This window comes from Puntigrus tetrazona, chromosome 17 (assembly GCF_018831695.1).
Source record: "Puntigrus tetrazona isolate hp1 chromosome 17, ASM1883169v1, whole genome shotgun sequence".
In the NCBI taxonomy this organism is placed as follows: domain Eukaryota; kingdom Metazoa; phylum Chordata; class Actinopteri; order Cypriniformes; family Cyprinidae; genus Puntigrus; species Puntigrus tetrazona.
The window spans coordinates 16,417,259-16,434,089 of record NC_056715.1 but is presented as its reverse complement, the minus strand read 5'-3'; the positions used below and the strand labels follow the sequence as shown (position 1 = coordinate 16,434,089).

The window sequence follows — 16,831 nt, the reverse complement described above, 5'->3', positions numbered from 1 at the left end:
CAAAGACATTTCCTCAGCTGCTTTACCAGGAAGAGAGCAGAGGAACCTGGGTGAGAGAACAAATGTAAAGTATCAAAGTTACATTAACATTTTATTTTCTTTCTGCCTTTCTAACTGCAAATGATTGAATAACTCATTGTATAAATAATTAATTACGAGAGTTGCATAAAGCAAAACGACGCTTTCAACATTTGCAAACAGTATGCTACACCTTCTTAAAAGATTCAGCGTTGATGTATTTTCTAACATGCCGGTCTTTTATAGCAGCGTAAAATATGTTAACTTGTTACATTACGTTATTAATATAATCAGTTAATACATGTAAACAATCAAGTGGAAAGAAAATCTGTATCTGTTTTTTTTTTAGGCTATATTTATATAGGGGTCTCTGGGTTGGTCAACAGTTTAAGATAAGGGTACATGGGTCTGTGAAGTTTAAGAAACACTAAAAACATAAAAAAGGTAGTCGCTTTACATAAATACAAGACATACGATACATGACACAGATATATATATATCAAGGTGCTATTCTGTTGATGTGAACGCTGCTTTGGCTTTTTAACAATGTACGTTAGAGGTCATATTAAAATAAACTTGGACGTTAAAATAAACCTTTTTACGTCATATTCTGAACGGCGATAAACGTCGTTTATTGACGTCGCGTAAGCAAATAAAACGAGGATATCCCACTTACCGTCATAAAGTAATTGGTCTCAAAGCAGGTGTAATAAAACGCCGAAAGCCTAAACCTTTTCCACGTATTGCTTCCGCAGTTTTCTGTCGAGAATCTGACGTCGCGCGATCAGACGCGCACCTGTGCTTTAGAATACGCCCAGTACGCGCTCTCGTCCGAGTAGTGCGAAACTCTCGCGAGATTTAAAAGCGCTTTCTTTAGTCGAACAGTAATTAAATGAATCATTAAGAACAAACTTCACGTTCCTACACGAAGATTTACTAAACGCAACATTATGATTTTGTTTACTGAAGTACGAATGTTCAAAGACAATATTTATATTACAGATGAAGCAGGTTTGTGATTTTAAAAGATTGTGAGCTTTACAAAGTATTTATTTCGTATTTATACCCAAACTTAACTTTTATATTATCGCACCCTAGCACTTGTTTATTGGTAGCAATTGGTACTTGTCTTTCTTATTCTACCTCTCTTAATTTGCATTGCATTTAATTATGACCAATATTTGCATTTTAACGAATGTACATGTATCACGTTAGTGTTTATGCAGTAGAATTTTTTTTTAAAGATTATATATATATATATACACAGAGAGAGAGACTAACAAATAAATAAAGTTATGCTAACAGCATTCATAACATGCATGGTTGGTGTGTGGCATATGTTACATATTTTAAACACATAAACACAATCTCTCATCCCCATGTACACAAACAAGATACAGTCATGACAAGCACAAAAATTGATAGAAATTAAGAATCCCTTTATTACAGATAATGTTTAGTCCATTACAACTGTCAGACATTTATTTAGGACAAAGATGTGCAAAGGTTTAGTATGGCTGCATAAAACATCTGATCTCAGCCTAAAACTCTCTGCCTGTCAGCTAGTAAACCCGTGACCAGAAAAATAGAGGGGGCTCCTCTAAAATATAGTAAAAAGCAGTATCTTAATGGTTAGAGGAGATGACAGATGTCTTAGAGTTATTCTGCAAGTGCATTTGACAAAAAGGACAGAAGGTGAGTCATTATTTGAGGGTCTCAGTAACTGCGACCAAACAGGGTGTAGAACTGCGCAGGCTCTTTGCCGCTGACGCACATCTGACCGGCCTGCAGGGTCTTTAAGGGCTCGAAGGGGATACACAGACTCTTGGCTCCCATAGAAGGTGCACCAGGTTCCAGGTCTTGATCCCTGAGGACACAGGAAAGAGAATGTTAATGGTAACCACATATTCCATGAAAAGTCTGATCAATATTTCAAAAATGTTCTAACAGGTATCACAGTAACGGTTATCAAGGAATAACAACCCATTGGCATGGACTGATCTCTTACTTGGCTGTGGTCTTCTTAATCCATTCCTCACACTCAATGCCTCCACAGAAGGGAATCTGCACAATCTGTGAGAAATTATATAAATTAGTTACATTTCTGGTTTTGATGGGGAAAAGAGCTTCAGATCTACATCGTTTACTTACTCTTCCCTGGTCCAGGTCCTTCTGGAATTGCTCCATTGTATCAGCCACAACCATGTATTTGCGCAAATCGTCAGCAGCCCTGAGACAAGTTAACAAATCCTAAGTCATTCTGCATGTGATGGAAAAGACGGAGCTCTAATGCGGTGATACCAGGTCAGCAGGTGTTTGTACCGTTTAAAGAGGTTGCTCTGGATCTCTTCCAGAAGGTTTAGGAGTTTCTTCTCGGCGTCAGCTTCTGGCACAGTGAGCTTCTCTCCCGTGTCTCTTCTTACTGCTACAAATTGACCCTGTTTTAAGTCCTTTGGCCCAACCTCCAACCTTATGGGCACACCCTGCATTCAGAAAACAGGAAGTCAAACATAAAGCCTTTGTGATTTTGTTATAACGCCACTGCCAGAGTGAACCGCCATACCTTTAGCTCCCAATGATTGAACTTCCAGCCAGGTGAGTAATTATCCCGCAGGTCTGCCTTGACTCTGATCTCGGCCTTCTGTAGTCTAGAAAGATATTTAGAGCACTGGGCCAACAGGAGGTCTTTCTCTGCTTCTGGGAGAGTGGCTGTGATGCCACAAGGAATGATGATGACCTACAAATTACAGTTTAAGTTTGAATACAATGCTATGGTTCATTATAAACAGGAAGAAGAAATGATGGATCTCTAGCGTACCTGTAGACATGCTACTCTGGGTGGCAGCACCAGGCCCATGTTGTCTCCATGAACCATTGTCAGGACTCCGATGGTTCGTGTGGTGATGCCCCAGGAGTTCTGGTAGGCCAGCTGCTTCTCACCTGGTCTCTTAGGGTCCTCAAAGACGATCTCAAACATCTTGGAGAAGTTCTGCCCCAGGTGATGAGATGTGGCACCCTGTGAGAGTGATGAGGAGAGCTTCAGATCTTACTGCAGTACTTTGCTGGGGCTACAATATTCTAAGGTAATGATAAAATGATTGGTACAATAAAAAGTAACCATCATCTGCAGCAGCAGTAGAGGAATGTCTAACTCAGTGTGCTAGATGGACAACTTTGACCATTGCATATGTCTCAGGGGGTCTACCTCGCCTCACAAATGTTTTTTTTACAGATGCGGTTAAAAGAAGTTTTGATCGAGATACATGCTCTGGGTATAAAATTAAAATGTCTGTATGATGCACAACTTATGTAAACGTCTGTGAACAGATTAGAATGTTTTATTACTTGGCATTTAAATTATTTATTGTATTCATTCATTTTAAACAGTACTACGTGTGATTATTATTGGTTACTTTTTATTTTAACGTTTTATTAATTTACTATTTATTTACATGATATATTATTTTATTTACATAATTTATTTTTTATTTGTATTATTTACAACATCCAGGACATTGGTAGACAGTGTATAAAAAAAATATATATATACATAAATAAATGATATTGAAATGGCAGTCAAATATTATAATAACAAATTGAAAGATTTACGGCAATGTCCAGCCCTACTTTTTTTTGTTGTTGTTCTTATTTTTATTCCTAAATAAATATTTCAATGAATGGTTCACCTAAAAATAAAAATCTCGTCATGAATTACTCACTCCTGATTGACTGGGAAGAGAAGAAAGTTGAATAAAGTTAATTTCTTACCAGACAAAAATAATTTTTGTAGCTTTATAAAACTATGGTTGAACCGCTGATGTCACATGAACTATTTTATTGATGCGTTTTACTACTCTTCTATACCTTGAACTTGTCAGTTGTGTTGCTGTCTATACAGTGTCAGAAAGCTCTTAATGTGTGTTCTGAACAACAGGGGTCTTACAGCTTTAGAACAACATAAGGGTAAGTCATTTTAATTTTTGGGTGAACAACCCCTTTCAATTAGAAGTACCCAGAGGTTTCACAAATTAAAGGCCAACCTGAATAGCTCTGCCGCTTGCTGAGATGTAAGCCTCCACAGTGGTGGTGTAGTCTCCTCCTGCAAACTTCTCCTTCTCTGTTTTCCTGCCCTTGACCACAGGGATGGCCATCAGCTCCTCGTACACTCGAGCATACAGGTTCAGGATCTGCATAACCTGCAGGCACGACGGATAAAAGAGTAGGCGCTTAGAAACACGACACAAACTACTTCTTGATATGCACATAAATGGCAAGCTGTGAGTGAGGTGCCACAGATCGCATCTTACCTCCTCTACGGCTTCCTCTCTGGTGGCAAACGCCGTGTGTCCCTCCTGCCAGAGGAACTCTCTGGTCCTCAAGAAGGGCTGGGGGTGTTTGAACTCCCAACGCTTAGAAAAAAAGCAAAAAGAAGAGTAAAGACACAGGCCTTTAATTTAGATGCGTTTGCAAAAGTGTATGACCACGAAAACTGACCACGACGTTGCACCACTGGTTGAGTTTGATTGGCAGGTCTCTGTGTGACTGCACCCACTTGGCATAGGCAGGATACATGACTGCATCCATGAAAGAAGGGATTGACTTCATCAAACGAATAATAAAAAGATGATAATTCAGTCCACATAAGATGCTGCAGATGCTCACCCGTCTCGCTCGTGGGGCGCACAGCGATGGGCTCCGCCAGCTCCGTCTTTCCTGATCTTGTCACCCAAGCAACCTAGAAATATAATATTAATGGTGGATATATGAATTAAAAATTTCCATGGCATTGTGGCCTGTTGCTGCTCATACGCTTTCATTACTTCATTTCCAGCTCCTCACCTCTGGAGCAAAATCTGCTATGTGGGTTTTCTCTTTCTCGAGGGCAGCCTGAGAGACAAACATGGGGAAGTAGCAGTTCTCCACACCCAGCTTCTTGATCTCCCTGTCAAAGAATTCTTTGATGGCATCCCAGATAGCGTAAGACCAGGGCCTCAACACGTAACAACCACTGACGTCATAATACTCGATCATCTCGGCCTTGGTGATCACCTGAAAACAGCAAAAACAAAGATTTTTGTAAAAAACAAAAAGCCGAAAACGGTCCTCCTAGAGTTTATTACGTGAACAGAGCGTACCTGTGAGTACCAATCAGCCAGGTTTTCCTCTTTCTTCGCCTCTAGTCCCAGCCTGCATTTGAAAAACACAAAGTGAGAAAATTAGTTTGCTGTTCCTGCTTGCAAATGCCACATTCTATTAAAGCATAACAGATTTTTTTTCATAAACACAGTGTTCATGAACACAGCTTGTGGTCTGAAAAAGATATACAGACAGAACAGACTGTGTTTAGGGCTTAGTCTTGGAGGACAAAACCAGTTACTGCAGTACTAAAACAACTGCAAAACTTTCTCAGGTCTCCATTCAAATCTTGTGGAAGCACATAAAGTGTGGCTCAGCGTAGTGATTGTTTCTCACCGTGTCTGTTTCTTTGGCCCCTGGCCATCTCCTGCTCCACTTGCTCCAGAGTCTTGACTTTGTTGAGGTTTCTCTCCTCCTTTCTGCTGCTTGCGTCCTCCTCCTCCTCCTCCACCTCCCTGCTTCTCAGACTTGTTCTCCCGCTCCTTACGGCTCTTGTCTTCTCCTCCCGTGTTCCCTGAGGTTCCTGGAGTGGTCACGGGCTTGTACTCCTCTCCAGTGAGGGCTTTATACTGACCCTTCAGTTCAAGCAAAGTCTTCACTGCTTTATCAACTTGCTCCTAAAAACAAATTAGAATCACATTAGCACAAAAATAAAGCCACATTAATAACTACATTTTGCAGACCAACCTTGTGAGCTTTCTCTGCTTTAAGCCGTCTCACTTGCTCCCCCTGCTGGGCTATGTCTGCAAACAGCGCTTGAGCCTGAGGGGAGGAGCTGGATTGGGGTTGGGAGGTGCTGGATTGGGGTGGGGCGGGGCTAGATTGTACAGGGGCGTGGCCTGAGGTTGGAGGCACGCCTGGTTTGTAATCCTGTCCGATTTGTTGTTTGTACTCTGCTTTGAGACTCAGCAACTCCTTCACAGCAGCATCTATCTGATCCTGCAAAAATATCAGGAATCGTTAAATACTACTTAAGATTGTGTGAAAATCTGGTAAAATTAAGTCAAGCAAAACTAAAACGAGTTTAAAACCTTGGTGGCCTTTTCTGTTTTCAATTTCCTCACAAGGTCTCCTTGTTGGGAGACACGATCGTAAATAGCCTTCGAGGAGTCAGACGCAGCAGTGGTGCTGGAGGCAGGCTGAGCTGGAGCTGATGGAGAAGCACCAGCAGGGGGAACTCCAGGTTTGTAGTCCTGTCCTGTCACCTGCTTATATTCTGCCTTCAGAGACAAAAGCTGCTTTACTGCTGCATCAACCTGGTCCTGGGGCGGAAAGAAAATTTTGGTATTAATATTATATGAATATTAAAGTTATTTTATATGTTTTTTTAAAAATAATTAATTATTTAGGCCATTTTTAAATGCTTTTTCCTTTGGAAATGTTCTAGGCTCTGAACAATTAACAGCAATTGATTAAAAGTTTAACAACAATAACATTTCTCAGATTAATAGATTTTTATTAAAAATATAATAATAATAATAATAATAATAATAATAATAATAATAATATTATATATCCCCCTCCTCTTTCTCTCTGCAGTCTTTCTCATTAATACTTTTTCAATAATCATTAGGCCAGCATTACGTTATATATTTCTGTCAGAGATTCTTAAAGTTAAAACAAAATTATTTCAACGGGTTGTTGTGAAGACCTTTAACTTTCTGTTTGTATAGTATATGACGCTAGTTTTATTCAAATGCTGATGAAGTGACTTTCAGAGCATTTGTAGAGATCAATTTTATGTGTTAACTCCATATTTATATATGGATTCCGCGATTCTGTCCATGTGGAAATCATAGGGCCATATATATTATATTCATTAAATTACATTGTTTGTAGGCAAAACATAGAGACTAAAAGAGACTATGGTCTCACTTTTGGTGCTTTCTCTGCTTTCAGCTTTCTGACCACCTCCCCTTGTTCGGAGACATGTCCATATATGGCAGCAGGGGAGGAGTCAGATGAAGGAGCGGGCTGTGAGGTAGATGCTGTGGGAGGAGTCATGCCTGGTTTGTAGTCTTGACCAGTGAGCTGTTTAAACTCTGCTTTGAGAGCCAAGAGCTGTTTCACTGCAGCATCTACTTGCTCCTGTAAAATGAAGACAACATGGTCAAAAATTACAATTTTCATTTTAAGGAAAATTGCCCCTATAAAAAATGTTGACGTATATGGCAAAATGGCGTCTAGGCAAGCAACTTGCTAGGTTATGCAACAGTGAGGGAAACAGACCTTGGGAGCCTTTTCAGCCTTCAATTTTCTGACCACCTCGCCCTGCTCAGAAACACGAGTGTACGGACAGCCGGTGAAGGCAGGGCTTGGACTTCCTGCTGCTGGGGAGGGGGCGGAGCTCTTCTGTGCTGAAGCAGATGTAGGTGAAGCCATGCCAGGTTTGTACTCCTGTCCAGTGAGTTGCTTAAACTCTGATTTCAAGGCCAAGAGCTGCTTTACAGCAGCGTCGACTTGCTCTTTAGGGGCCTTGTCTGTCTTGAGCTGCCGGACCAGGTCTCCCTGAGCCACAATGCTGGAGAATAAGGCGGAAGAGTCTCCTGGTGCGACCGGCGCTGTGCTGGAGACAGGGGCCTGTTTGGCTTTGCTCAGAGGAACAGACTCTGCCTTCACCTGAGCAATATGAATAGAGTGATCATTTCCTCCAACATTTGAAAACAAAGTAATTAAGAGAATGTATAGATGATCCAAACGGTGTGCTCACAGGTTTAGCAGCTGTCTGGCTCTTGCTCTTGTCCTTGGAGCCAGCAGTGGGCATCTCTTTTGTGTGTCCATCTGGGATGTAGAGCAGGACACAGGGACTCTCCTTGCAGCTGTGAGGGCTGAACAAAGAGTTCAAGTTACAAACAGAGCATAATAACACAGTTTATTATTCATAGGACTTGTGCTAAATGGAATAGAGGTGTAACCTGACTGGCTCATAAGGCTGATCACAGATATAGAAACCCCGTCTCTGCAACTGTATGATGTCACCTTTCTTCAAGTCTTTCAGGCAAGGGTCTCCTAACATTTTCTCCTCTATCTGGAAACAAAGTATTCATTTTAATACACATTGAAATTAAAACAATACATTAGCATTCAATACTGTTTTTTTGTTAATAAATGAATAAAATAAATTGTATTTAGCGAGGATGCATTAAGCAAGTGACAGTAAATACAAATGTTATAAAGTATTAATATTTCAAACTTTTTATTGTTTTACTGTATTTTGACACATGTAGCATCAAATGCATTTTTGCACCCTCTGGTGTTATGTACTGTTAGTCATAGATATTGTGTAAATCAAGTATGTAATTATGATACAGTTAGACATATAATTATGTCTACTATAAGAATATAATTGTTTATTCATCACAAAAGATGAATAGATTTATTTTCTCAAATGAAATTTCAGTACAGAATTGAAAGTTGATTTTTGTTTTTACTTTTTTTTTATGCTCACGCACTAAAAAATAAATAAAATTATATATACAGTATATATATATATATAATTATTTTAATGTAGTGCATGTGTTCCCATAGAAATACAGATAAATATCAACAGACTTGATCACCACACCTTGCTGTTTTTGTTGATGTAGGCCTTAAAATCATCATCCTTGCCCAAAACCGGTTTGGTAATGAGGTGCTGGTAGTTAATGGAGACAGTGGGCACGAATGGAGCACAGCTAGACTCAGCGAGCCAGGTGATCTTAGTGGTCTTCTTATAATCAGTATTCTCCAGGTTCAGACGACCATCCAGAGACGTGACTGCTCCACTGGCATCCCTGCAGACATCAAAATGTAATTCATTTGAAAATTAAGGATTGGTAAATAATTTTTTTACATTTTTAACACAATAAAAATGTGCTAAAAGACAGTCAAGACATTTATAATGTTACAGAAAAATATGTAAAATGTTTCTTAATGGCTGCTAGAAATTTATCTTAGCCATCACAGGAATACATTACATTTCAAAATATGTTTTGGGCAAGCTGCAACACCTTTTCACCTTACTTTCACCTTTAATGTTGTGCTAGTTTGCTTTAAAAAAATGTAAGCATTTTACCTGTGAATTTTGGTGATGATGATGTTTCCCCAATTGATGAAGGTGACGGTCTCACCCTCTGTGAAAGTTTCTGCATCCGCACCCTCAATAAAGACCTTCGGGCCGTACCACACCGGCTTCATTCCCACATCTGCATTCTGCAAATTCCAACAAGATAGCATGTGACTCACCTAATATGTCTCTCGGTGACTGTGACAGTTACTAAAAATATTTTTATGGTACAGACAGGTTCTTTGGATGTCAGTGCTAACTGTTTTTATTACCTTGGGATGTTTGGCAACCTCTTTCATCTCCTCCTTGGCCTCAGAAATGCATATTGGAACAACTTGCGAGCTTAGTAGGGCAGTGTATCTTGGGGCTATTGGGTCAATGACCTACACAGGGAGGGAGAGAGAGAGAGAAGGGTACAAATATTTCTTTAGATAAGACACATGAAACCCCTAAAGCTTCTCTGCTCTCACACTGCTCTGTATGGATCGACAGATGAAACCAGATGAGTGAGGACAGGTAGAGAAGAGTGAAATGACGAGCAGGGGAAGCCAAACACTGCACCGAACAGACTGTTACAGCCATAACTGCTTTGGAACCCTTATTTAGGTAGGTTTACATCAGCAAGAGCGCGAGTATTTATTTCTCTCTGCCCGGGAAGGAGCTGACCACCATTAACAGGTTTACAGAAAGAAATCAGAAGAAAAAGGTTTGAAACATGTCACTGGGGAGCGCTAAAGCTAAAAAAGTCTGACTGAACAACATCGTTCTAAAATGTATTTTCGCTTTCTACAGAATCTGCCAGAAGCTGTATGAGGGGAGGAGATGAGCGATAGCAAAAACACAGACAAAAGCTGTACATGGGAGGAAATCAGAACGGAAAAAAGCAAGAAATCGTGTCGTAAAGACAGTCCAGGCTGTCCAACAGGACATGCATGAGCGACAAACTTGAAATCCTGGATTTCAAGCTATGCTACGTCATATTCACTATGCACCGTACGTAAATTTAACCTGAAAACTCTTTATTTAACCAATTATGATTCTCAGTGGAGGCCGAGTGTGCTTTTTTTCTGTAAGGTCACACTTTTGTTTTTATGTTACGACAGCAGCCAGGAAACGGCGAGATATTTGTGTTCCACAGAATGTAGAATAATCGCAAAGGTTTAGCATGCCTAAATGATGAGAGTATACTTTTTTGAGTTAAGAATCCATGCCAGAACCAATAGTCTGCCAGATGAATAATCTGGACTTTTGAGAAAGCCGTAGATCAGGGAATAGAAAGTTAGAGGGAAACGAGGAACAGACAAATGCAGGAAGCAGGGGGAACTTGAGGAAGAGGAACAAGAGGAAGAGGAGTAGGAGTACCTTTTTACAGCTAACTGGCAGCTTGTAAACAGAAGAGTGAGATGCAGAGCTCAGAGACAAAAGCGAAGGGTTTCAATGTGATAATCACAGGCCACTTTGACCATAAGGTCTCGTTTTTAACCATACTTTTATTTAAAATGTCTCTGAACATATTAAGAGGCTCCTGGCTACAAAAGCAACAACATTCCTGCTCTTAGACAAATTAGTACTAAAGGTGGATGGTGTTAAATGGATATGTCAATGAAAAATGAAAACTTTTTTTTTTACTAACCCTCACGTCATTCCAAACCAGCACCATTTTTGTTAATCTTTCTAATTTTTATACCTCCGCTGGAAGTCCATTCCATCAAAACCTTTAAGTTTCAAAATAGTAGATAAAAGACACACAGGAATAAGTTAGGTTTTAAAATAGTCAAATAAATAGAAAACAATTATTTTAAGTAAAAATCGTTCAATTCATATGTTTGGTTTTTTTTTTTACAACATCTTCAAGAACATTTTAAAACAAAAGCGGAATGGGTTTTCATTGGAGGCAAAGAAAAGGGTCAGATTTCATTAAAAGTATGTTCATCTGAGTTTGAAAATGACAGAAAGTCTGGGGGTTGGGTTTGGAACAACGTTTTTTAGTATGTCATTTTTAGGTGTAGTCCTTTTAAAAGGAATCACTCACCCAAAAATGAAAATTGTCTTCTGGATAACGATTACATTAAAGAAAAAGGATGAGAAAATGAATGGTGCCAGACCAAGAAGAGAAGCAAAGGCTGAAGCTTGCAGTAATGAGCTCTGGACATGCTTGACGCAAGAAATGAATTGCAGATGATCAGTGTCAGATGCAGAACTTCAAACATGAGTACAGCTTTTGAAAGACGATGGTTATATGACTTGAATAAACACGAAAGCACAATTAAAAGTAAAACAGAAACAGTGGTTCCTGTTAAATTAAGTTATTTATTTTTTCAGACTTGACAATTAAATGCAAGTGCATTTAGTTTAGTTAGTCACACAGAATGAGAGACGTGGGAGAGAGACGTGCAAATGTAAAAGGGCAAGACGGAGTAGAGCGCTAAAGGTGAACACACTGAGAGGCTAAAGTCTCGAAAATGAATTTCAAAATAAAGTTTTGCTTAACAGAATATCAGTAGTGCAGAGATGTTAGCCAGCTGTTCAGTTTAAGGTTTTTAAACTAGCGATTAAATGGGATGACAGGGACCAGCTGGAGATCAGGTGCAGCCATGATGAATCCTGGCAAGGTTTACATATTTACCTTTTTGTTGAATGACCAGATTTTGTCCCACTCCATATTGACTACAGATCTCGAACCTCCCTGTAAAAAAATAATTAAAAAAAATAAAATAAAAAATTTTTTTTTTTAAAAAAACAACGCAGTTTGATTAAATAAAAAGAATGTACTTCAGGTTTATTACCTTAAATTAAAAATAAAAGATGAACTAATTTACACAACAGCTCATTTGTATTTCTTTAATATAATACTTCAATTAAAATAGGTAAACATAACAGTTTATGGTGACATTAAATTTCCGTCAATACGGTTTCTAAAATACTCTTTCTGTACAACTGTTTTTTTTCAAAGAACAGTTCTTACTACGGTTAAATCATTGTAATGCACAACCTCAAAAATCATCCTAAAATGTGAGAAAAACACACCTGAGCAGCAATAAATTGTTTGAGTCCCTCGACAGTCATTCCTCTACGTAGCACACCTCTGACCGTTGGGAAACGAGGGTCATCCCTGCACCAAGCAAAGATAAAGCGAGAGAGGTTTAACCATGCAATCCAAAAGAGCTCTTTTCAATAAAGTCAATACAGCGAGGGTGATACAAACCAGCCGTCCACGTAGCCCTGGTCGACAAACCAAGTGAGCTTCCTCTTGGAGAGCAAAGTGTTGTTGAGGTTGAGTCGGGCGTACTCCCAGATGTACGGTTTACGCAAACCAATGGCATCTATGACCCAGTAGAACTGCTCGTCTCTGTCGTGGTACTCAGTGGTACGCAAGGCATGCGTCACCCCCTCGACACTGTCCACTATTGGGCACGCAAAATCGTACGTGGGATACACTCTGATTGGAGGAAGTTAAAAGAGCAGGAACATCAGCCATCATTGGCAATAATCAGTAGCCATGCCTAGTGCAGTTACCCATGTAATCGGTATGTACTAGAACCAAAGATTTCAGTGCCTCTGGTTCTCCAAAATATTGAAAATCGATACACAACCCTAGCCGTGCCACAAATGTGATGTTCACTCACTTGTAAGTGCTGCCGGTGCGAGGATGAGGAGTGTTCTTGCAGCGGAAGAGTGTGGGGTCGCGCAGGCAGCCGTTGTTGGAATTCATGTCGATCTTCGCTCTCATGCAGCAGGTTTGGCCAAACTCCGTGCCCTTCTTCATCTCCTCCCACATCTGCATGTTCTTCTCCACAGCTGTTGCGATAGACAGTACACGTTCAGCACAAATCACATTTCCCGCGACGAACGACAAACGATCGGATCAGTACTGGTGATGCTCACAGTTGTTGCGGTTGCGAGACTCCGCCCTTTGCTCTCTCTCTTGTTTCATGACATCTGGAGGAGTGTCATCAATGTAGGCCTTGCCCTCCTGTAGAAGTTTCTCTCCCATGCGCAGGATTGTGGGAAAGTGATCGCTTGTGTAGGTGAACTGGTCTGGTTTGATCTGTAGCATGGCCACGTCCTCCAAAATGACCTGTCGCAAAAGTTGTTAGCTTAGACGAAGGGTATTTAGATATTGTGCATTATAATTTAGCCTATTTTGAGGCTTGGTGCTCATCCCAGAGATAGTGGTTCAAATATGATTTTCTGTCACAATGGGCCATTTAAAGAGAACAGAGACCGTGATTTTGTGTGAAAGGGGTCAAAATATCATACCTTCTCAAAGTCCTCCTTCTCCTTCTCAGGGTTGGTATCGTCAAAGCGCATGATGAGCTTGCCCTTGAAATTCAGCTGGTAGTGCTGGTTGAGTAGAGCTGCCTTAGCATGCCCAATGTGCAGGTATCTGAGAAGTTGGAACAACAGATACTTTAAAATTACTTCATTTTGGATCCAATAAACAGCCTGTTGAACATAAGAGATATGTATATTGTGACTAACCTTCACTGCATAAAAAAAGGCAACTTACCCACTAGCCTCAGGAGGGAAACGCACCACGACTTTGCCCATCTCAGCACCAGGAAGCTCCACAAACTTTCCCACATCCTGCTTTTTTTCCTTCTCCACAGGCTAAAACAATAGTTTGGGACTAATTAGCAACTTCACTAATAGAAGGTATGTTGAAGGTTGACTTTAAAGGGTTACTCCACCCCGAAATTAAACTTTTGTCATGAATCACTTACCCTCATGTCGTTCTAATCCCACAAAAGCTTTGTTCATCACACTTTAAGATATTTTGAATAAACCAGGAAGCTTGTGACTGGCCCATTGACTGCCAAACAATTACCACTGTCAAGGTATGGTTCAACCGTAATATTATAAACGGGTTTTGAACAACATAGGGGTAAGTGATTACTGACAACATGTTCATTTTGGGGAGGAGCAACCCTTTAATTTTAATTAAGAGTAAATATCGAACTTTAAAATTTACAACCACCCCCAAAAGAACACATAAAACTGCAATAGCCAACTGTATTTTCAATGGGTTATATACTCACAGTGGTTTTGGTGCCAGAGATCTTGCTGGCCCATTTACTGCCCACTGAACTGAATGGCACCTGGGAGCTCAGGAATGAAAACCAGCGACACAGATGAGGGTAAGAGTTTGGCTTGGCCTGTGACTCGCCATTTCCTGTGGTTGAAGCACCAAATCGACTTTTGAGAGCTACTTACGTATGAAGCAACTTCTAATTTATCTTAAACCCAAAAGACTGACCTTTGAGAGCGGCCCAGACGCAGAGGTCAGCCAGGGTCACACCCTGACCCACCAGGAAGGTTCTCAGTGCCAGAGCTTTATCCAGATCCCCAGAGCAGACGAGAGATCAGACTGGGCACAGAGACGACGGGCACTGAACTCCAGCCAGTGATCAACCTGCAAGTCGTTAACATAAACCAACGAATATCTTTCATCTGTTATAGAGCGACAGTATAAACGCAACAGACGAGTCCCAAATCTAACCTCAGTTTGCTCCATCATGTTAGAACCATAGAGTCCCAACGCCGGAGCCACTCGAGCAAGATAACGCGTGATGGAGTTCACGTCACTGAACTGCACCTGACTGAAAGAGACACAGAATAGCAGCAGTGGGAAATAAGTATAAATAATACATGTATTCGAGGCCTTACACTTACTCGGAGACGTGGAGCATGGTGTCTTTGCCCTCCTCCACCGAGAGATTGACGCTGCCTTTCACATGTTCAGCTGTCAACAGCGCCCCTGCAGGCAGAGAGCTCAATTACAGGAACATTTCTGCAAATCTGATACGTGCCTGCTATGTGCAAAGTCATGCAAACGACTCTAAAATGCAAACGACATGTTCCAGCATTTGGCCATTCATTTGCAAAACCCTTAATATTAAACGGCACAAACATACAAAAATGTACTACTGCACAAACATCTATAACTATATTGTTTTGTGTGTAACACTGCCTAACGCTTTATAAAACTCACGTCAAAAACTATTCATAAAAACGGAGTAATCGAAGTATCATTATACTATGCACATACTTTTTCTTAATAGTGCACACAGGGCAAGGTCAAACTAAAAATAAAGAGCCCAACCTAAAACCAAATAAAAACAGCTGTGCTTTTATTATAAGGTCACATTACGAGATGACATCAAAACAAAAACAACTGCTCAAACCGGATCATCTAGATGATCTGCTTATTATTTGCTTTGCGACCGTTTGTGTGGTTTATCTAGCTCAGTGCCTCTGAAAATGTTTTATTTTTAGTCAGCTAAATGCATGAAATCCAATTATAAAATATTAAAATTTTTGCACTTGTCAAAAGAGTCAAGCATTCACGTGATAACTTATTTATTCAATTATGAGAACTCCTAAGCTTTTAAAATGATGTCACATGAGCACTGAAGCGTCTTTCTGTTTTAATATACACATTCCAGTTGTTTTTATGCTTTATATTCTCAATTTGATAGGATTAAATAAAATATACCGTTGGCATTAAACGCCCATACTGCGTTTCACACACGATTTGTGTCAACATTAACACGAAGGAATTAATAAGATGGCATTATACAGCATTTAGTAATATACAGTTTTTTCTACTTTATGCATAAATGCAAGTGCTTAGAATTTCATAAAAAAAACAGGTTTGACCACAAATTACTGATACACTCAATTACAGCATAAACCAGTCACACCCATTTTAATTTCGTTTTGCAAATACATTGTTATGCAAGGACACTAAATTTAACATTTTACTTCATCGCATGAGCCCGCAATAATAATAAAAAGCATATACAAACAAATACATCTGACAAAAAGAGTAGCACAATCCTGCTGCTCAAAGACAGGTGTGGGGTTAACAGATTTAGATCTTTCAAATGACTTTCATCAGCCAGTGACACTGCTTTCCCAGCACTGGATGGCGCACTTCAATTCATCCGACCAACAATAAATGACATTCAGCAGCTTTATTAGCGTCCTTCTATCTGAAATACATGACGAAACGCCTCTGAAATCAACATAAATCAAAGTAGCTCAAACTAAGTCTTCGTTTTCCCTCTACGCGTCTGTAAACCTCAGTCATAATCAAGAAAACACGCACAAATTATACTTCTGATTTGCTTTTACTAAAGCGGTACCAAACGGCTACTGCTGACATTGTTGTTATTTTTAATCTATCGACAATTAAAGCACATGAAAGCAATCACACGGAGGGAAAGGGAGACAGATAATTTTAGATGTGCCACGACGGCACGAGGATACCCCTCATGTCAGTGCATTGAGCCGATGCGCGAGCTCGGCTACAAAACTGCATTGTAGTTTAGAGTATACAAGTGCACTCACCAAGAGGTGGGTTGCTACTGTTGATAGTCAAGTTTAGTGCCATGTCGTTCCTCCTGGTCTGCTCTGAATGGCCCTGTCACACTTCCAGCATCAAACTACTTCGCAAACCACAAAGCTGCTCAGCGCCGCCTGCCGTGAGAGAGCGCAGCGCCGGAATGAACCGGTAAACACTGAACCCTGGAACTATGGTTCCGGACTGTGTTATTGTGTTCCTACTTCTCTGTAGGCAGTCATAATGTAAAAAAAAATACTAAAAGAGAGAGAAACAGAAGAACAAGA

The 16,831-nt window shown here is 40.1% G+C and overlaps 1 protein-coding gene and 1 non-coding gene across 2 annotated transcripts; both read right to left on the bottom strand.

Moving 5' to 3' along the window:
* Nucleotides 1-1,436: 1,436 nt before the first annotated feature.
* On the bottom strand, nt 1,437-16,708 carry eprs1 (glutamyl-prolyl-tRNA synthetase 1). Its single transcript, XM_043262546.1, is given in 35 exon segments — nt 1,437-1,885; nt 2,027-2,091; nt 2,170-2,248; nt 2,341-2,501; nt 2,582-2,755; nt 2,837-3,034; nt 4,059-4,214; nt 4,326-4,427; nt 4,513-4,592; nt 4,681-4,753; nt 4,858-5,067; nt 5,154-5,205; nt 5,491-5,771; nt 5,842-6,093; nt 6,186-6,416; nt 7,030-7,242; nt 7,384-7,773; nt 7,865-7,982; nt 8,070-8,182; nt 8,720-8,927; nt 9,209-9,345; nt 9,472-9,582; nt 11,826-11,885; nt 12,227-12,311; nt 12,405-12,638; nt 12,826-12,997; nt 13,085-13,277; nt 13,460-13,586; nt 13,710-13,810; nt 14,239-14,372; nt 14,457-14,546; nt 14,549-14,612; nt 14,700-14,799; nt 14,873-14,957; nt 16,553-16,708. Coding segments are annotated over 35 exon segments (5,043 nt in total). The 5' UTR covers nt 16,596-16,708; the 3' UTR covers nt 1,437-1,734.
* LOC122362423 lies at nt 5,308-5,435 on the bottom strand. Its single transcript, XR_006253116.1, has one exon. It is a non-coding gene; the product is annotated as a small nucleolar RNA SNORA47 (small nucleolar RNA).
* Nucleotides 16,709-16,831: the final 123 nt, after the last annotated feature.